Raw genomic sequence first — 22428 nt, forward strand, 5'->3', positions numbered from 1 at the left:
GACAGGTATCATGTAGCCTTTATATAGAGTAATAAAGTAGTAAAGTGGGAGTTTTTGCTTGTTAACCAGAAATTTAAGATAAGTTAAATATTTTCTAATTGAAATATTACAGTTAAAATATATAAGTATTGAAAGTAATGGCAGTGAGAATATGAACAGTGTTCATATTTGAGTTTTAGTTTTAAGGATTAGTTTGTGAGAGGAGGGTTCCTACAGCCATGAATAGAAGTGGGAAACAGCCACCATCTTGAATGGGTGAAAAAATATTTTTAATAACTCCAGGTTTCTCCTGACCTCATCAGGAATGATTATAGATTCCTTGAAATTTATTTTTCTTATTATAAAAGCAATATATTCTCATTATAGAACCCTGGGAGAATTTAAAAGTATATTAAAAATTTAATTAAATAAAAAATAACCCATAATCTTATCAACCAAAGATTGAACTCATTGTCATCTTGAGTACTATGATGAAAAAAAACCTTTGTACCTTCTGAAAATATTACAGTTCAAGAAATCTACATTTAGTGCATATGTTGATGTAATCAACAAGTTTTTACAGAGTGTGATGTAATTAGCAAATTTTTACAGTGTCTAATTTGTGCCAGGGATTTCTCTAGGCACTGGAGATAGGGTAATGACGAAAACAAAGTGCTTGCTCTTATAGAGTTTACATTTGATTGGGGGGAAACAGAAAATAAATGAGAAGATGATATAAGATGGTAAAGGCCTTGAAGAAAAACAAAGCAGGGTGTGAGGTGGAGAGTGGCTGGGGGTATTAATAGATTTCAGAGAGGTGAGGGAAAATGTCTGATGAGGTGACATTTGAGCAGAGATTTCAGAGCAAGAGCATTCCAGACTGAGGGAATGGTAAGTGGGAAGATTCTGGGGTGGTGTGGAATACTGATTCCTGGTTGACCAAAAATTATAGCCAGCATTTATTGTGCCTGAACTGTATTCTAGGCTTTCAGAATCCTTACAGCAACACAATGAAGTAGGTAATTACTAAACTTCCATTTTGTAAACAAGGAAACTTCCGTGCTTTAACCATTGTGTTACACTGGTAAGTGCTATGATAGAGTGGAGAGTATGTAACAATTCTAAGAGGCCATGAAAATGTCCCAGAGGGGTTGCAGTTTGAATTCAGTGTCAGTGAAAGAGCAAGTAGCCACAGTTATGAAAGCGAGATGAGTACAGAATTCTGGACTCATTTATCCCCCTGCTGTATCCCTAGAACCTGCAATGGTGGCTTGTCCATGGTTGGCACTCAATGAATGTTTGTTGAATGAACACAGGACATAGAGGCATAGAGAGCATGGGATATTCAGAATACTGAGATTAGTTTACTCAGGAGCATGGACTATGTGACAAAAGCAGCGAGAGCTTATGGTAGAAGAAGTAAGCAGGGGTCAGATCATAAATCTTTTCTTATGAAAAGGCAATGAGGTACTTATTTGGGCCATATATATATATATATAATTGATTAGCTATAGAGGAGATGATCTTGGAGCCTAGAGAAGGATGAAATGGAATTGTGTGAATAGTTTTATAAATAAATAAATATAAATATATATATATATAATTATACTATGGAATATATATAATTATATATATAATTAAACTATGGAAGACAATGTTTAAAATTGTTTAAATGTTTGGATATTCTTTGGGCTTCTGTGAAGATAAAATATTTTTGGATGCAAATGTGAGTTATTAAGACTCTTGCTTACAAGGAAAAATAGCCCACTCAAAGGATGAGTCCTGGAATGCAAAGGTGGGTATATCAGTTAGCCTTTCCTGTGTAATAAACCCTCCCAAAATGTAGAAGCTTAAAACAACCACCATTTGGACTGGATCCAGTTTGATAGTGCTTTTGCTTGTCTTGGCTGAGTTCATTCTCACATCTGCTCTCAGCTGCTGGTCAGCTAAGCATGCTGCGTCTGGGTTGGCTGGCTGTCACCTGGGCCACATGTCTCTCATCATCCACCAGACTAGCCCAGGCTTGTTCAAATGGAACTTAGACTTCCAAGAACAGCAGGAAGGCAAGCTCCAACGTACGAGTGCTTTTCAAGTCTCTGTGTCACATTTGCCACCTATCTGTCCCATTGGCCAAAACAAGGTACATTCCAGATTCACTAAGTAGAGAGAGAGATTCCACCTTTTCACAAGAGGAGCTGCAGAGTCACACTGCAAGGGAATAGAAATGGAGGAGAAGGATTTGTGGCCATTTTGTAGTCTTAAGATAGTGGATTATAGCTGGGTTTCAAGGATGGACAGAAACATAAATGTTGTTAGGGCTGCCTCTGTCACTTGCCTTGCTCTCTTGTTGCTTGTCTGTTTCATTCTTCTCTATCTTCAGACCAGCTTCCTCTACCTCTCTGGTCCCCATGGTAAAAACCATGACTGCTGACAGCTTCTAAGATCATATGAACAGATCCAGATACTCTCCCCACCCTCCACCGCTGACTCATTCTTTCCTTATTGGGAAGATTCCTTTGGAGAAGGGACCCTAGAAGGAATCTGGTTAGTTTGTCTTCAGTACGGTACCCACCTCTGGATCTACGAACTGTGGCGGTGGTTGGGTTGGGTGTTTGTGTAGGTGGATAAGAAATGGGATGCATTCAAGATCTACACTGCTGTAAACTTGGGCTAGTTGGGTGGGAGGAATGAGAATGAGGGGAAAGGGCAGTGTTCCCAGAAAACAGCAGAGATAAGGAGGGAGTCACAGGATATACATCTCCTAGGGACCCATTTTAGTCAGTTTTAGAAATAATGAAGTAACTTCAGGGGCCTGAGAGCAGTGGCTGGGACCTTGGAGGAGGAGGGATATGAACTATTTTTATAACATTTTTATAACACTTCTGACCCAAATGTGTGGGTTTTTTCTGACACCAACTGATTCTCTAACTCTCCAGATACCAACTGGGTGTCCTACAGCCCATTCAATTCAGTTCTCACACTCCCTGGAGTTAGTGTCACATGCTACAAGTTAAGGACTCAGTCCCACAAAACTGCTTCCACTTCAGATGCCAGTTGCAAGTCCCAGGTTGTCACCTGTACTTCTGACCTACCAGCTATAAAGTTGGGGGTTCCCACAACTCCCTCCTCAGTTTCAGTCATTTGCTAGAATGACTCACAGAACTCAGGAAAGCTCTTTACTTACTATTACTGGTTTATAATAAACAGCACAATTCAGGAACAGCCAAATGGAAGAGATGCATAGAAGGTACTGGGTGAGGGAGGCACACAGATCTTCTGTACCTTCTTCATGTGTGCCACCTGCCAGCACCTTGATGTGTTCACCAACCCAAAGGTCTTCAAACCCAGTCATTGAGGGGTTTTTATGGAGGCCCCATTACATAGGCATTGTTGATTAAATCACAGGCAGTTGATGGTTGATTCAGTGCTAGCCCTTCTCCCCTCCCCAGGGAAAGTCTTAACACTCTAATCCATGCCTTGGTCTTCCTGGGGACCAGCCCCCATCCTGAAGCTATCTGGGAGACCCTGGCCACCAGTCATCTCACACGTGTACAAAAGACACTCTTATCACTCCAGAGATTCCACGGGCTTTACGTGCTGTGCTCTAGGAACCAGGACAAAAATCAAATATTTATTTTTTATTATATCATAAAGGATAAGTTAGGGGTAGGGAGAGGAGACCTGAGAGTGAAATTAAATTCATTCAGAGTTGGAGGGGCTGCAACGGGTGGCTAGAAAGAAAAAGTGGATCCATTTACTAGATAGGGGGAAATTGAATAGGGCTTTTTCTGGCAGAGAGGGAGTAAAGAGGAGCTGGGCAGAACCCACTGGAGGCGAGGGCCTTCAGATAGTCCTGTAACTGAAGACATGGCTGTTTTGGCCTGTCTCTGATAGGTTAGATTTTTTAGCCTCACTAGAAAAGATTGGAAAATCCCAACATAGTTTCAGGTTGAAAGTGTTAGGAATCAGATTTCTATGCAGATTGTAGGCAACTTGTTAATATTTAATAAAAGGAGGAAAGCTGGATTCATAAATAAGCAGTGACTTATAAATTACCTACCTGTAGATGTCCCCTACTGTCAGTTAATTACTCTAAGTCAAAGTTTCTCAAAAATTTGGATGATGACTCATGTAAAGCATGTGTTACATTGCAGTGTAATATATAATACAGACGGACAAACACAGTCTGCATAGTTTCACAATAAGTTTCTGCTTGGAATGCTTTTCATTCCATTACCTTTCATTCCATTTTCTTACCTTCTATTTAAAAGGCATATTTTGAACCACGAAATTGATTTCATAATTAGCGGATGCGCTGCTACCACTTGTTTGAAAACATTGCTCTAACAGTTTTACTAAAATTATGATCTCAAAACTAGTCTGCAGGAGAGGTACAGGTGCAAAGTAAAGGAGTAAAGGTCTTCTGTCCCAGGGTCTCAGTCCAAGATGGGGAAACACCGATCCCTTCAATAATGATAACACACGGAAGTGTAAGGAAGAATGAACCCTAAGTGAAGCAAATGGGAGAAAGTGATCCTTCACTCTTCTCGATGTGCCAGTGTCATGATGTGACTGAGTAGTGACAGAGCAGTTCCAGGGTTTTTATTTGGTACCTGTTCATGGATTAGGTGCAGACTTTTGTCTTTGAATATGGTGGTTTAGTAGGGGAAAGAGGAGTTGACATCATTTGTTTATTTGTTCATTTATTCATTCAACATTCATTTTCATCAAATAAGATAGATACTGGAGATACAGAGGTGAACAGACACATGCCCCCTCCCCTCATGGAGCTTAGACAAATGGGAGAGACCAATACTAAAGCAACATACACAAATGTCTATACACAGATTGCGACAGAGGCTATAAAGGAAATAGACCATGAGAAAGAAAACAGCAAGAACCCAATTTATATGGGGAGGGGTAGTTTTGGGAAGACCTCGCGGGGTAAGTGGAGATATGAAAGCTGAATTGGAGGTGTCAGGCAAAAGTGACATTTTTTTAAAGTAACTGTGTCATATGTTGACATAAGCATAGAGTATTTCCGAATGAAGAGCTAAAACTTCAGCAGTAGAAATAAGTAATATATCCTCCCAGAGGAAGGGAAGGAAAGGCTCATGAAGTGGAGAGGGAAAGTGAGCAGAGCTGCCATCCACGGCACCAGTGGTCAGGTCCGCAGCCAGTGTTGGAGGCTGCTGTTTGGCCCAATAGAACAGAGTCCATTGTCCACCTTACAGAGCAGCCAGGGACCATCCTTGCTGGTATCTCTTGAAAACGATCATCATATGTTTCTCTCCTTCTCTCCTACCACCCCCTCCCTTTAGACAGTGTCAGTGTCTCTTGTTCCATGTTTTGGCAGTGTGTAAAGTGGACGTGTTTCGTAACAAATTACCTTACCAATTGGGTGCATCTCCTGGTCTAGGTTAGTTCCTGTTCCTTTTGAAATTATTTGCCCTTCCTTTGAAACTTTCTGCCAATATTTTGCTAAACCATTGTCTGGCATTTCTGTATTTACACCCAGGGGAGTGTTTGTTTCTATTTTCGTCTTCATCTTTTGTTGAACACGGTATTCATGACAGTTATAATTTTGGGGAGTGTCAGGAATGACTACATGTAGGTACTTAATAAGGAATGAAAATCTATAGAAAGAGATTGCAATCAGACATTTATTTTCTAAAGGACACTTTTTCTTGGTCAATTTTTCTGCCTTGTGGATTAAACTCTTGATTTGTAATAAGATCATCCATTCATGAAATCAGATATTGGGTCTTGGCACTACATTTGGTTCTTCTACAGCGTGTGGTATCGAGCTCTGAAAGGTGTGCTATATGAATGCTGTATGAAAAATGCTATATGAGAAACCATAGGAATCTGTCCCTAGCTGTCCTTACATAGGATCTGTTGTGCAGTGTAGAGGGCGACCTGGTAGATTGCATGGAGGGTGGATGTAGGATGTTGTGGTAGCCCCCAGGGAGTGCGTGCCTGAAGGGGCCTCATGAAGATGATGGATGGGGACTAGAGATGTGCCTGAGAATCCACATTTCAGGAGATAGGACACAATGGATATTCCTTACTGTTTCATGAAATTCTCTTTTTACTTCCTCTCCCACCCCACAAAGGGCAGGGAATCTTCTCTTTCCTTGAAAGTATGTTTTGAAGCAGAGTATCTCTAGGGCTTCTATTTTCATCTTCATCTTTTGTTGAACACAACATTTGTGATATTTACAGTCTTGAGAAAGACGAGGAAATCTCTAGTTTCCCCAGCAGTTGAAGGTACGAGATTCCTATGTCTGAACCCCAGATCTCAGGGACCCTCTCCCTATGTGCTATTTATTCCAGTCACCGCCCAACTCAAGCAAAATTCCACTCTTTAGTATTCACAGGTGACAGTTTTCTAGCCTCTGAATATCACCAGTGATCTCACTGCTTCACAAATTAGCCCTTTTCATTCTTGGACCATTTTAGTCATTGGAAAGATTTTTCTTATATTTAATCACAACCTACCCTTTCTATCCAAATCCCCAATTTTCTCCTTCCTTTGATATTAAAGCCTTTCAAAGTTTAGGAAGGTCTCCTGGCTCCTCACACATCCACTGTTCTTTCACATGTTCCTTCTGGAAAATAGTTGGACCTCCTTGCCGTTCTGACTTCCCCTTCTTAGAATGTACTCTTACTTATCACTGCTCTGCTTAACATGACTGTCTACCTGACCCCTGTTATGTCTGAACTTTTTCTTTTCCTTGTACCCAGTGCCCATTTACTTTGTTTTGAAAAAAATTCTAAGAATTATATGACTAATAATATTTATTCAGTAAGGTTAACAACTTAGAAATAAAAAAAAAAAACAAGGGAAAGGAAAGAAGAATGAAAACATACCAGCTGTTAATTACTTAATGTAATTGTTTTGTTGAACTTTGTTTATTGAGATTACTGGAAGCCAAGGTAAAAGGGGAAACATAGTAATTTATATAGGTCTTGTGATCCGAATAGAAAAACCATTCCAGTTCTTTAGAGAAGGCAGTGTTTTCTCTAAGGGTACTCAATTCTTAAAAAGTGTTTCTCACGTGGATTCTTTAGCACACACAAAGCATAATGAAAATGACCTCTCCAACAGTCTGAGAAAAAAAGCAAAAATGATGTTCACGTGACCACTTCTAACAATGACCTTCAGTAGATGCTCTTGGCATAACATCTGAGCACAGCTCAAACTTCCCTTGTAACAGCTCTTTCAACACTCTTCACCATTTCCTGATCCTAAAGATCCTTCCCACTTCATGTTAAAGTTTTTGTGAACTGAATATTGTACACCTAGAATCCTTTCTCCCAGGCAAACGTGTCTGCCGTGTTATGGATTTGGTCGGTTTAGGTGATGATTCATGGGAGTTATTTTTTTTCTCTTTGGTTTGTGTCCATTTCTATCCAGTTGGAGTCACATTAGGAGAATTAACAGGTGTTAATTTTAACAACTGTCATCATGCACCCCCTGCCTCCAGTCTTTACCTTCTCCTGGAGAGTACAGATAGGCTTACAATCCGATTTCCTGCAGTTTGGACCTTAACGGTGGGACAGGGCAGTGCTGCTCAAAGCTCTGCATGAACCACCCTCCCCAGGGAGTGGGAGCGTCCCTCAGACCGCGGGCAGGGACGCGCAGTTCCCGTTACACTTGCCAGACCACGGAGATCGCAGGCCTGCTGCCCATCCAATATGATCATCGTTATTTAATGCTCTTCAAAGGTCAGAGCCAAAATAAACAATCTGCCAGCCAAGCAAGTGACACCAGCCTTTACCACAGGCGTTTGGAGGCCGCCTTGCTATTTAGTAGCAGCAACTTGGGTCATATTCTTGTCTGCTTCCATCAATCTGGCCAGGCTGCTGCCTCCTGCTGTCTTCCCACAACAACTTTTTTTGTTTTTTGCCAATTCTGTCTTGCCTCCTCCCCCTCCCCCCTTCCTAATATTAGTTACCTTGGTATATGTTTGTTTGTTTCTTTCTTTCTTTTTGAATTTAAACAATGAAAAGGATTGAATTAATTGTACTAGTGAGAGATAAAAGTATGCACGGAAGGCTGTTGGGGGCTTCTGAATTTTGGATTCCTGGCTCACCCTTAAAACTCCACTCCCCTTAGCAATAAAGAATAGTATGGTAGTCAAAAGCAAAAAGTCAAGACTCTGAGTTTAAATCTTGACTGCCACTTACTAGCTGAATAATCTTGGGCAATTTACTTAACTTCGCTGAGCTTCCTTTTCTTCGTTATAAAATGCATTTATTAATAAAAGCTTCCCTCATGGATTTGAAATTTGGTAGTTCATGGAAAGTGCTTAGAACAGTGCGTGACTCAATGTGTTAGCTGCTATTATTATTATCAGGCTGCAAAAATCATATCAAGATGTCAGCCTCATATGAAGATCACTCTGAGTTGTGGCTATCTGGGAGGAAGTTGTGTGGGATTGCTTCTGGAGAGGGACAATAGCAAAGCCCCACAAGCCACAAACCATCCAGCAAGGTGAACTTTTTTCTTTTTAACCTGGGGATAAAATGGAGGAAAATTGTGATGACTCAGAAATATCTGAACCCTAGGGGCTGTGAATGAAAAATATTGCCAGCTATATCAGTAAACAAAGGATGCTGTGGCCATCAAGTCATCAGCTGCTACCGCCCCCCTACCCCAGCAGTGAGGGGAGGGAACTCAGGATGTGGACAAGCAGGCAGCCCGGCCTCTGTAGCCACCCCCATAGGTGCCTCCTGAGGGAACTCAGGATACTGGCCCTAGACAGCTAGGTACATATCAAAGATTTAAGTGAGCCCAGGCTTTTGCACCTTCCCATACACAGAAAAGCGCTAAGTTCCTTAACTTGAGGTATCTGGTTTTCTTTAACAGTAATCTTTTGATGTTCAAGCTATCTGGAGTTTTGTGGCAAAACTCCTATATAACCTGGCTCCTCCCCTGCCTCTTTGGAGCAGGCTCTTAGAGCCATCTGAGAGGCCACCTCCCATGCTTGAATCCTCGCAAAGTCCATTGAATAAAACATAACTCTCATCTTTTAGGTTGTGCCTATGTAGTTTATCTGACGGAACCCATGGCCAAATCCATTGTTCATTCTAACAGAAGGGATATTCAGTTGGGGTATGCACAAATTTTGCTCCATCTTCTTACCAGGGCCTAGTGTCTGGGCACAGCCTCCATTTTCCAAGGCAGGGGGACAAGGTGGCCTGGTGGACTTTGGAGCCAGACCTAGCAGGCTTTGATTCTTAGCTTAGGTTAATTTGTTAAACTTTTTGAGCTTCAGTTTCCTTCTCTATGAAGTAGCAATTATAATTCTGACATTACAGGGTGGTTTTGAGACTAAAGATGGCAGCACGTGTGAAATATCCTGCATAGTGTCTGGCTTTAGAAGATATTTGACATTCGTTAGCTTCCTTCCCTTTCGTCTCCTGATTCTTTCCTTTTTGCTTAATTTATTAAGAAAGCCCCAGTATAGGAAATTATTTAAAGGAGTGCTTTCAAATTTAATATGCGTACATATCACCTGGGGCTCCTTTTAAGCTGCAGATTCTGATTCAGCTGGTCTGGTGTGGGACCTGAGTCTGCACGTCTCATTGGTCCCCACATGATACCACTGTTGTGTCTGAGGCCCTCACTTAGCGTAGCCCAGAGGGTACCACTCTTTCCTCCCTTTGTATCTCGTTATTACCTGTTGGATTCATGTTAGCATTTTAATAGTCTTATCACACACATCTGCACATCCAGGATCATTATTGGAGAAATATCAAAGGTTGTGTGTTATCACGCACCTAAGAAGGTTCTTCCTCATCCAATATAGATAGTAATGGTTGAGGTCTGGAGAAAATCTATCATAGACACTTTCTCATATTTCCCATGAGCCTGGAACCTAAAACTGTTACACATAAAACACGGTGTTCCTGCCTTGTTGAAGGCCTCCTCTCAGAATCTGGGTCCCTCCATGGCTCAGACTGCAGGTCAGTTAGGTTAGAGAAGTCGTCTTTTTTTGTCTCTCTCTTTAGAGTTTGGGGAGAGACGACTGGAAGACTGTGCTCACTAAGCACCCCAAAATTTTTAGAGCCATGTCTCCCAACAACTAGCCTTCTCTGGATTCATTAGACTGTGTTCTCTTTAATGTACCTGGATTAAGGCGTCCACTTTTGTTCTTTTTTGAGTGATATACCCTTGTGAGTGCATACCCTTTGATGGTTCTAGATTTTCGCAGGTTTTTCAGATTTGGTTTTGAGAATCCTCTTCAATGTTGTTTCTTTGTAGTTCCTCATCCTGTAAATATTTGAACTCCTCCTTTTTCCTTTCCTGCATTATTTACTGGAACTTTTCAGCCTGAACCATCAGAGTCGGTTGCATCTGCTGTGCTCATTTGGGAACTGGCTGTCATTGTCCTCAGGCAACTTTTCTTGAAGTGAAAAATGTGAAAGTTACTAATCTCTTTGAGTTAGAGATGTGAAAAAGAAATAATAGCCTCCTTCTTCTTTTTCTAATTAAAGCAAGCCTACTTTTTTTTTTTTTTCCTTAGAACACTCCAAAGTGTCTGCAAGTTAGAGCTTGGTCACCAACCATCTTACAAAACAAAGCAAGTCTATATTAGCCTCTTTTAGACTTACCTAAGTGTTATTTCATGAAGTTTCTCTTACTTGGCTGGGGTCTAACTGATAGGCTTGCCAGTTTGGAGAAGAATTTGAAAATAGCCCGAGGTAAGAACCCAGGCAGTTCGAAAATTAGGGTGGAGAAGGATTGCAGGGGGAGAAAGTTGAGAAGATATTTGCGATAAAAAAACGTCAGGGGAGCCATTAGCATTGGCACCTTATCTAGATGCATCAATCAGGGTCATAATAGAAATGCAACGGCACACTCAGTAATCACGGGCAGTTTATTTCACAGGGATTATTTATAAAGGTGGAGGTATAGGGGAAAGCTAGGACTAGTTGTAGCTGAGTTGTTACTGCCCTTGGGTCCGAAAGTGACCTCGGCAGGGTGACCTCACTCCCTCCCCCACCATTCTCCATTTCCTGCCAGAGTCTTCTGTTGGAAGAACCTGGTGGGGAGCAGAGGACACAGGAGCCTCTTGATGTAGTTCATGCTGGGCAGCCTTCCGGGAGATGGTAGGATGGAGGTGGGTGGACAGCAAATCTAGGGGACAAGTCGTTGTCTGGCACGCTGGTTTTACACTTTCCTTTCTTGTTCACCTGATGACAATGTCAATATTGTGAGCTCCTTGAGGGAGGACGCTGACTGACCTGTGCACTTATCTGTAGGACACTAATATTTAAATGACTGTTGAATGAATGAATGGGGGGCTGTTCATTTCCTTCCTTTCTTTCAGCTTGCACTCAGAGTGGCCGACAGTAGCTGGATAATGCTGTCTTGGTTGAGGGTCTGTGTTCTCAACAGCAAGGCTTCCCATAGGAAAATGTGAACATTTTGTCTATGTAATTATTCTACTTCTAACAGTAGCATTAGTAAAACTATAAAACAGAGATAAAGTTTATGGTATTAATATCTTGAACTCTTTTTGTATTATTATGATTGTTTTGATACGTATCCAGGTTTAGCTAGGCAAAGCATTCATGAGACTTTAGCCCTTCTCAGTGACTGTTAAACCTAACCCTGTTGTTTCTGCTCTTACTGGAGCCCCACTGGCTAGCAGATGGGTAAGCTGTTTGATTTGGGAGCCCAAGTAACTTTCGGTTCTCTCCCAGGCTGCTTCAAGAACAGAACCACACAAAGGGCTAAATTAGCCTCATCAACTATCTTCAGTAGCTTTAAAAGAAGATCTATAAATAATGCCAGGTTTCTCCTAACTGTGCAGAGGGCAGGAGTGAAAATAGAAACTAGTTTATTGGCTACAAACTTTGGAAAAGTTTTTCATGTAGTCAAATTGTCTTCCCTAATGGTTCTCAGACATTAGTATTTTGCAGGAAAGGATAGAGCTAAATGCCATAAGTGACTAGTAATTTGGAGGCACCTGGGGTTCTGGAAGCGCTCAGGAGTAGGAGCAGAAGAAAATACATTGGTGGAGGGGGAATGAATTCCTTTTGGGTTAGAGTTTTGCTGTTCTTGCCTGAGGGTTCTCAGGTTGTGTGTGTGTGTGTTTGTGTGTGTTTGTGGGGTGGGGAACAGAAGTGGGTGAGCCTCAGAATCCCTCAGGCATCAGGGCAAAAGATGACTTTGTCCTTTGCTAAATAGAATTGGGTCCTCGAATTTGATTCTGTCTGTTCTTGAAGTTAACTTCCAGTAGGCTTCTTTCCATATACTTTTGTTAATATGTCCTTCTTATTCTCATGAAATCTGTTGATATTTTATATAATTCAAGTGTATATGAAGTATTTAGTGTCATTGCAAGTCACTCTGCCTGACTACAACTCTGGGAGGACATTTTCTGATTCTATTTCCAGTGTCCTCAAAGACAGAAAGGGAGAGGCAGGCTCGGATGTACCTGCTCCCTCACATCACCTAGAATGACAGGCATTCTCGGCCCCCACTTACCTCCCCTGCTGCTCAGGTCCCTCCATTATTGGTTCTCCGAGTTGAGGGTATACCATTTCCGGCTAAGGTTCTGGGCCTAGTTCTGAGTTTTGCTTTATTGTCAGAAGCATGCACGTTTTTCCTTAAACACAGGATTTGAGGCTTAGAAAAACTTGTTTCTAGTTTCATCTCATCTAATAACCATTTAGGATTTGACCTTTTTGCTTTTAGCATGTGGGTGAAGGGTTAGGGCCACTGGGAGAGCCAACTTGTGGGCCTGCCGTTCAAGTTTATACTACAAGCATGTTTTGTTTGGCAGGCAGGGATTCCCCTCTCCGCCCACCCCCAAAGTTTAGACTGAAATGTTCTAAATGGAACACACACTCTCCTGTTTGTCTCAAGCTCCACTACTCCTTATTGCTGAATTGATTCTCGAGCATCCAGAATCTTTTAAGTTCTCTCTTTCCCTGAACAGTTTAAAAAATGGTCCTGAATTCCAGAATAATTATACCTGTTTTAACATTTGGCTTGAGATTTAGCTACTTTCTCGTGTAAATCAAATGATTCTTTATTCATTTCATAAAAATAATCAAATTAAAAGGTGTTTACTTCTTTAGAGTTTTGGGGATGTTTTGATCTAACTCATTGGACAATCACAATAATCCCATAGCCAGGGAGGTAGGTATTTTTTCCGATATTGTGGGTGGGAGGTGATATAGCATGGTGATAAGAGTATGTGCTCTGGGGTTAGAGAAGTTGAGTTTGAATTTCAGCTTTGGTAATTACTAGCCTAGTTTCAGCTAATAAACCCACTCAGTTTCCTGATCTATAAAATGAGGAGGAGATACCTATCTTACACGGTCTTACACGAGAAGTAAATGATTAATTCATGTAAAACAATAACAACAGTACCTGGCACATAGTAGGTGGTCAATAAATCCCAACTGTGAAAACTGTTATTGTTATAGATGAAGAAATGGAAACTCAGAAAAATTAAGCAGTCTGTCTAAGGTCACGTAGCTAGTTGGCAGGAGAGTTGGGGCTTTAAGCAAGATTTGAAAACTTCTGGTACTTTTTCTTTCCTCTGTATTTACTACTGAATTCCTCATGTCTTCTGGGGGACTGTAAAATGAGTCATCCTTTCTTTCAACTTTCTTATCTTCATTTTCTTTTTGTTTCCTCATATTTAGAACTCCTGGATGTAGTCTGTTCAGTAATGAGATCCATCTGTCAGAACTCAGCATCAGAGACAGCAGTGAAGTGTAGGGATGTCCACCGCCTTTGACACTGGGATGCTGGGATCCCCTGGAGTCCTCTGAATTTTGTCGAGATAGTCTAGAAAAGTGAACATCATATTCTTGTTAAAGTATACAGTTGTTGCCATACAGTCAGAGACTTTGAAATATAGTAAGCATCTACTTCTTGCTGCTTTAGTTTCTTTCCTCTTTAGAGAGCGAATGCTTCAATTTTGGTGCTCTCATTTGTCATTTCACATCTCTGAGGTAGTGTATAATAGATTATGTTATCTCCATTTGTCCGGGGAAGGTCGGGGGATATGGGGAGATTATTAATAGAGTCCGGTGTGAAAAGACACAGGCTTTGGAGGCAGGCAGGTGAGGTTCAAATCCTGGCTCCTCCACTTTCTGCTGTGCGTCTCCAAGTCCCGTTGTCCTCATCGGTATAACGAGGATAAGCAGAGGGCTGTTTGGAGGCCTAAAGGAGAGTCTGCCTGGTATGGAGCGTGTACATATGACTGTTCCTGCTGTTGCGGGGAGGGGACTGTTCACATTAGCACTTGGTCACGGTTGTTTGGGAATATAGGTCTCCTCCTTCCACACGGCATTCCTCACCTGGGTATCTTGTTTCTTTACGTTTTAAAATCCAAGTGTTTTGACCTTCTGCTTACTAATTTATTTTTAATGTGCCTGTTAGGGAAGGTCTCTGGCACTGGCGTGTTCAGCAGGCCATGCACGATGCCCCTTATGTCAAAGTGCCTCATGTCACGAGGCAAAGTTAATGTTAGTGAATCCAACAAGGAATATGACACTTACAGAATCTGTCAGATGATGCTTGGGCAGCTGTTCTCAGAAAGTGAAAGCAGCAAGCGCAGACTGAGTATTTACTCTGTGCTCGGCATTGTGTGAGGTAGGGGACACAAAAGAAGCACCTTCTTTATCTGTCTCTCACAGGACTGACAGTTTTCTGGGGTAAATAGATGTGACTGAAATGTGACACTTGAAGAATGATAGTAAACACTGTGTGATTCAGTCACTTCAGTTAAGTGGGTCTGGTCTGGGCCCTGCATGGGTTCTCACAGACTGGTGGTTAAAGACACAAGGAAACCCACACTTTAAGCACTGTTTGGTCAATGAGCGTAGAGTTCTGTCCAGGGAGTGCAGAGGAGGGATGACGTGGTGTGTGTGCATTTGGGTGTTGGTGTGACTCCAGGGAGAGGTGATGCTTGAGTTGATCCTCATGACTAGTGGAGGATGCTGGAGAGAGGACTACTGAGTGAGGAGGGCAGAGAATCACACTTTTACAGGCACTAAGAGATGAGAGAGCCTGGAGGTGATGAAGAACAGCATTTTTAGTGCTCTTAGCCTAGGGTTTATGGGGTTCATGGTGGGAGAGCAGGCTGGAGATGTGAGCAAGGGATAAGTCATTAGAGTGTTGCGGACCATGCTGAGAATATGCTCATCTAGGCACTGGCAACCAAAAAGGCAAGAGATGATTATATCAGTGCTTCTGAATGATCGCTCTAGGAAGAGCTTCCAGTAAAACAAGTGAGAAATAAAGGCTTGAAGCAAGGCTTAGAAAAAAAGAAAAAAAAAAAGAAAGAATGAATGAATAGTAGAGTGAGTAAATGGATGATACTAGCTCTAACTGTTATAAGAGTTTAGAGAAACAGAATGCCATAGTGGGAAAAGTCTTTGAAGAAGACTCTATGGTGGAAGATTTGAGTGGCCACCAGTGACGTGCCCATAACAGGCAGCCAATAAGCTGGATATCGAATGGCAATAGAATTTATATGAGAGAAGAGAGGAAATAATACCAGGTTACATAAATGTGTGAGGGGGTCATGGAGACACATATAATTGGAAGAGTAGAAGATAATACAATTTCATATGCAGATTGGTTGTGCATGCTGGAAGGCTTTGAAATAACAGGTTGAGGAATTTGAGCTTATTTCATTAATCAATAGGAATCCACTGAAACTTCTTAAACAGATATTTTGACATTTTCAGTTTGGATTAGAAATGTGTTTGAGGTAGATTGGGATTTGCAGGTACTAACTACTACATATAAAGTAGATAAACAAGAAGTTTCTATTGTATAGCACAAGGAACCATATTTAATATCTTGTAGTAACCTATAATGAAAAAGAATATGAAAAGGAAGATGTATGTGTATATGTATGACTGAAACTTTATGCTGTACACCAGAAATTGATACAATGTTGTAAATTGGCTATACTTCAATTAAAACGAAAACAAAAATAAAACAAAACAAACAAACAAAAGTGTTCGTGTATTCGGTCTCTTCATCTTGACTGGAGGAAGATGTGTCTGATGAGATGACTCTAATTCTGATTTTTACATTTAATGGAAATGCCACAGAGACAGCATTACTTTTGGACAGGAAAATAAGGTTGGATGACCCCACTTTGGCTGTGGGGAAATTGTGAAATAGTCCACTGTTGGGAGACAAAGCTGAGGCAGAAATGAATGAGTGCCCATGTGAGATTTTTGGTGATGCCATTCTAGAGAGGGATGGAGCACACAGAGAGATGGGAGAAACTTGGCTCTGTGGAATCTTTTAGAGGACAGCAAATACAGCCAGCCTTCCTTATATCTTTGGGTTCTGCAACTGAAGATTCAACCAACTGTGGATCAAAAATATTCCAAAAAAAGTTTCCAGAAAGTTCTAAAAACAAAACTTGAGTTTGCCACATACCGGCAACTATTTATATAGCATTCACATTGTATTTACAGCTAGCTACGTACATTTACATAGTATTAGGTATCATAAGTACCTAGAGATGATCTAAAGTACAAGAAAGGATGTACATAGGTTTTATGCAAGTACTTCGCCATTTTATTTAAGGAACTTGAGCATCCATGGATTTTGGTATCCTGTGGGGTCCTGGAACAAACCCCCTGTGGATACTGAGGGTCGAGGCTGTAGGTGGCATGCACAGTCTATATCTTATTCCATCCCGTAGCAGACATCAACTGATCTTGGTATGTTTTCCTGTTGAGCTCAATGGCCTTGGAGTTCTTGTTGACCCAGAGCTGCAGGCAGCTACTATCAATTGATCAGATTTGGCCCTGGAATTCAAAGCCATCTGTCATGTCTGGAGTAGGAAATGAATGAGCAATAGATTATGACCGTACTCACGGTGCAAATCAATTTTTACTTTTCCAGGTGGAACTTGCAGAAATCTGCGCCAAGAGCGAGCGTTACATTGGCACAGAAGGAGGCGGGATGGACCAGTCCATATCGTTTCTTGCAGAAGAAGGAACTGTAGGTGGCATTGAGCTATTTGGAAATATCAACTAGGGAAAGTCCACATAGAGAGGAAGGCTTTGAGATCCTCATTGTGTTTGTTTCTGGGCAGCTGATTCCATTAGGCTCTATGGTAGGACAGTATTTCTCAACTGCTTTGTAATTCAAGGCTATCACCAGTTCACCTACTCTATTTCTTGTTGATCACCTCTCCCTTAAGCTTCCAGAATCATACCTTGAGTCTGTTTTTCTCTTGTGCCTGAGGTTTTCTTTTTCTTCTAATTCATTGTTAGGATGAGATTTCTCAACTCCCTAGTCATTGGGACCTCCTTTCCTGGTCCTATCTCAAATCATTTCATCTCATGGCATTTTCATAATCTCTTGTTGGTTTTAAACTCAAATGTTCATCCTCTTACCACATATATTCACAACCCCTCTTGTTATAATTTACCCTTTGGTATCATTTTTCTTTGTCAACATTTTTGGGGCTTTAGTGGTGGGGGAAAGAATGTCGACAGGAAGCCAGGAATGAATTCCTTTGCCAGTACTGCTTCCCCTTGGCTATCAACTCCCGTGGGCAGAGCAGAGGTTCTCCTAGTTGCCGTAAACATCTCATTTCCAAAATAGAAACAGACATTTCTTTACAATCTCTTCTTGGTTTTCCTACAGGCTTGGCTATTTTCCAAGAATACCTGGATTTCTTCTTATTAAGATTATTTGTTGTTGATTCCCCTAAGCCAAAGACATGAGGCATGAGGAACTTTGGTTTAATGCTAAGAAAATACTCTGGGTGTTTTGGATGAGACCTGACAAGCAGGAGTGATGGCAAGAGACCTGATGCTGATATAAGTTAGCTAGAGAGTCTAAACAAAGCCCAGATGCGTTGTGCTTGCAGAGCACCTCACAATCTGACCCTGACTTTACCCCTCCATCCTACCCTCCCCCCACTCCTCACCCCTCAAATGCTAAGCTCCAGCTAAATTTCAGTAGTCCAAACTCTACTGAACACCTCATGTTGTTTTTTAACCTCGGAACTTGCACTTTCTCTCCCTCTTCTTGACATCCTCTTTGGGTAAAGAACCCCTCTGTCTGCCCTACTCTTACTCATCCTTTAAGACTTAGTTTAGATTTGTCTTTTATTCAGAGGAGGCTGCACTAGGCTTTGTCTGATGAGGTGCTACAGCTGTGTGTCTGCATAGTGCTCTGTGCTTTGCTATCATTGTAACACAACCTGGTAATGTATTAGATGACTTGACTGCCTTTCCCACTAGAGTGTAAGCTGTCTGAGGGCAGGGACAGTGTCTTGTTCACTCTTGTATCTCCAGTGCCTAGTACAGTGCCTGGAATTCAATAAATAATATTTAAATGAGTGAATGCATTTCAGGGGGAACATTTTATTAAGATAAGTAAGTGCACAAATGATTAAACATTTTCTGAATTCTAATCCATTTCATCTCACCTATCTTTTTTTCTCCAATAGGCCAAGTTGATAGAATTTAGTCCTCTGAGGGCAACTGATGTGAAACTCCCAAGCAGAGCAGTGTTTGTGATTGCCAACAGTTGTGTGGAAATGAATAAGGCAGCAACTTCGCATTTCAACATCAGGGTGATGGAGTGTCGGCTGGCTGCAAAGGTATGAACTTGGAAAACTAGTGAAACTTTAAGTAGGGCTTTTCCTTGTTCCTTTTCTCTTTGTTCCCTATTGTTTTGTCTCTTTCCCTAAAATCTTGGGCAACATTCTGACTGCAGCAGTGTTCTAACCGAAGGTTTCTGGGTACTGAGCAGTTTGATTCCAAACTCAGGAGAGAAATAAATCTTTAAAAAAAAAAAAAAGAAAAGAAAAGAGAAAGAAATAAACCTGTGGGTGTGCCCTGCACCCTCTAGATGTTTGGAAGCTATATGAACTTCACCGTTGAGTTTTCTAGGGTGGCACTGGGGAGAAGAGGACAGCTTAACTTGTATCTGTGAAGCAGAAGCCATAGGTTAGTTCTGTGGGTAGAGAAAGATGGAGGCGGTTGATGGGCAGTGACCATAACTGATCTTGTTTCTTCAGCAAAAGTGATGACAGCCTCAACTCTTGGTCCTCTCACGTGTGCCATTTTAGTACGTGGCCATCACTGGTCACTCTGAAAATTTAGGGTTGGTGTGTACCAGGGAAACACAAACCAAGTGGGAGTCTTGGCAGTTCTGTTCCACAGTTTCGAAGACACTTGCCAGTCAGGCCTTCAAACTTCTTAGGAGATGTTCAGTGAATAACTGTTGTGCACTTAGATATATGAAAGGATACAGGCTGTATGACCAGGGAGAGTGGAGAGTAGAGTAGAGAGTTAAAGTTAGGGGGTATGAAATAGGAAATGGTTAGTATGTGATTAGGTGATGTGTAAGCAGGTGCTCCAAAAAGTGACACAGAAATTAAATGTTATGGAAGCTCTAGAATGCACAGGCTATTGTTTGAAAGTTGGAGAGAACTGAGGCTGGGAGCTGGGAAGTAGAATCTAGTCGAGAGCCCCACTGTGCTTTCCCCGTATCATTTTTCAAATGGCAGACAGAATGACGGTTTACAAATTTAAATGTGATCAGGTGATTCCCCTGCTGACCACCTTTCAAAAACTCTCCATTTCATTGGAATAGAATAAAAAGTCCTTATCACTTCTGGAGAGCACTGCAAGATCCGATGTGTACTTAATCCACTTCTCTTAGCATCCCCCAGTCCCATTACACTCTAGCCATGATGCTCCTTCTCACCTCGGGTACTTTGCACACGCCCAAACACTCTTCTCCCAGCCCTCTATGAGGTCTCAGCCTAAATGTTCCTCCAGAAAGCCTTCCTTGACTTCCTTACTCCCAGACTAAGGGGGAACTCCCTTTCTGTTTCACAGCACTGGCATCTCTCAGATATGGAGCTTATCACAGCTATTTAATATCTGTCTCCTCTTTCTGATTTGATTTTTACCTGAGAGCCAAGACTTGTGTCCTTCTTGTTAATTTTTATTTCCCTAATGCCGGGTATACTGCTTAGGCTGAAGTAGGCGCAGGGTAAACATGTGTTGAATAAATGAATAACTACTCCCTGTGTTACTTGCCCTGTTGTATTTATTTTGCTCAATTTCACAATTTTTTACATGTGCATATTCTGTGCTCAGCACTGGACTAGCTACTGTGGAGCTGTGTCAAGTATAATTATCCCTTGTGACTGACTGACTACTTCGCCCCTTACTCTTACCCACTGAAGTTGTGAAGCTGGGGACAGCAGAGATATGATGAGCCAGAAAATAAAAGTTTTTTTTTTCCCCTGGAAAATTTTGGTGTTAAACATTAAAAAAAAAAAAAACCCACGATCTGAATGCTTTAAATTTGTTATTTACTTAATCAGATAATTTCTAAAAATTATATAAAAATATTTTACTATTAATTAAGTCTTCTGATTAGTGCATATATGAGAAGTAGTATAGTAAACTTTTCAATATCAAAGGCTTCAGTGAACTTTTTTTTCCTTTTAGGGCAAGGTTCATCTTTCAGGAGATGGAAGAAGTGAGTGTCTTATTTGTTTGAGGGCTAATTCTTGTTGACTTTTTATTTTGAGATAGATGAGTAAGCACTGCCTTCCCAAGGAGACCTCAAACATACACAACATTGTTTCCAAGGTTTTATCACGAAATTAGATGCCATCTGTGAGATCCATAGGTGTGCCAGTACAAAACTAATACAAGCCTAAGCTATGCGTAATGGGTTCGTAAAGGAACTAGTCTTTTCCAAAGGTGCGAGAAGGAAATGAGGATAAAATTGTGGTGCTGAATTTCTGTTGCCAGGATTGGGGGGAATGCCTTGGGAGAGTTAACTACAAAAAGGGCTTCTCTTTTGGAAGCAGTAGCTGAAAACCTTAATTCACTGCAGAACTTTCTGTTCTTGAGGCTGTCTTCTGAGTTTGGCTGTCTAACTCCATATGCATTTTAGAGGTATTTTGTTCAGTGAAATTGGCACCTGAATTCACTTTTTGCCACACACTCCTCCCAAATGATGTAGATAAAACACATTATTTTAAGTACTCTGAATTTTTCTCTCTTTTAAAATACAGAAGAAAGAAAAGTGAGAGAGAGAAAAAAAGAAAAGTGAGAGGCTTTATCAAGGTGGAAAATGTGTTCTAAATCATGTTGCTGCAAATCCATAGAATCCAAGGTTATATACAAAAGGGAAATAAAGATAAAACTCCTAATATGGGCTACATGCATAGATCTCTGTATATTTATTTTTATTGAAGTATAGTCAGTTTGAAATGTTGTGTCAATTCCTGGTGTACAGCATAGTGCTTCTACACACGTAGACCTTGATGTAAAGAATGTGTTCTTGCCTAAGGAATGTGGGCTAGAATTCTGCTAAGCATATTTTCCTAACAATATGGTGCCATTTTTCCATTTTTAGCTCCATGTGAATGAATATAATTTTTTGTGTGGAAATGGCCTCATTAAATCAGGAAATAAACGCCCATGTGAAAAAGTAAAGAAATTAATCTGAACAAAATTACTGTTTTCAGATAATAAAAACGAGGTGTCAGTGGAGAAGTGACAAATCAGGATAGTTCTGAAAATGAGACTGATTAGGCAGAGCGCCACATGGCAAATTGGAATAAATAACACTTGTTTTTCCTCTCCTCCTTTCTCTCCAGGCTCCCTTTGTGAAAATTAATACCTTTTGTATCTACTTAGCACAGGGAGGTAACACTAAACCAGTAAAGATGATTTTTTTGGTTTTGCTTTAATGTTGATCGTTTCTTCTGTTCTCAAGCCTCCCCCTTTCTCTCCCTCTCTCTCTTCCTTCCCCTCTTCTCTTTCTAGTAATTTCCCCAGACTGATTGATGCAGAGCCATTAAATCTCAGTCTTGTAGAGGCATTTGAACTAAAATTTAAAACATTTCAAAGCAAACACAATAAAGATTTATAATTATTACTTGCGTAAATAATACTTTTAAGTGAAGCACATTTTTTATGTTCTTAAATTAACAAAGTAACCAGAAATCTTTAATGAGCATAACTTTTTTTTAGTATTTTACACTTAATCAGTGGCTTTAACTTTTCCAGAGAAGATGTTTTCTGTCTATAAAAGAGAGTATCCCTTAATTATACTGAGGGATGAAATATGTGATGCTGGTAAGTATTATGGGAAGTCAAAAAGGGAAGAGAAATGATGCTGTTGCATTTTGCATACCCCGAGCTCCTTGTGGCGACATGTGAAGCCTGAAATGAGAGCGTTTCATGTGGTCCTTTCAAGAGGAGTTGACAGTGTGATTTTTCACAGAGCCTGTCTGGTCGGGGGCCATCACTCACCCAGTTTTTTAGCTCCTGCCACTTAGTGGTCAATATGGAATTTATTCTCTATCTGGCGAGGAGAAGTGGGTATAATATTCTCAGGGCTTTTGCAGTTTCCTTGAATTTGAGTGGAGAAAACCCAAATACCCAGGAGTC

The 22428-nt window shown here is 40.9% G+C and overlaps 1 protein-coding gene across 7 annotated transcripts in view; it reads left to right on the top strand.

Annotated features, from left to right (window-relative positions):
* Positions 1-22428, top strand: part of GALK2 (galactokinase 2) — a 106417-nt gene that overhangs the window by 52675 nt on the left and 31314 nt on the right. For 6 of the 7 annotated variants that reach the window (XM_010965290.3, XM_074366097.1, XM_045524287.2 and 3 more), the window contains 2 exons: positions 16889-16987; positions 18450-18602. In XM_010965290.3, the coding sequence (XP_010963592.1) occupies positions 16889-16987; positions 18450-18602 (252 nt within the window). The remainder of the gene's footprint in view (positions 1-16888; positions 16988-18449; positions 18603-22428) is intronic. The other variant, XM_074366095.1, reaches the window with a different exon arrangement.

This window comes from Camelus bactrianus, chromosome 6 (genome assembly GCF_048773025.1).
Source record: "Camelus bactrianus isolate YW-2024 breed Bactrian camel chromosome 6, ASM4877302v1, whole genome shotgun sequence".
NCBI lineage: Eukaryota > Metazoa > Chordata > Mammalia > Artiodactyla > Camelidae > Camelus > Camelus bactrianus.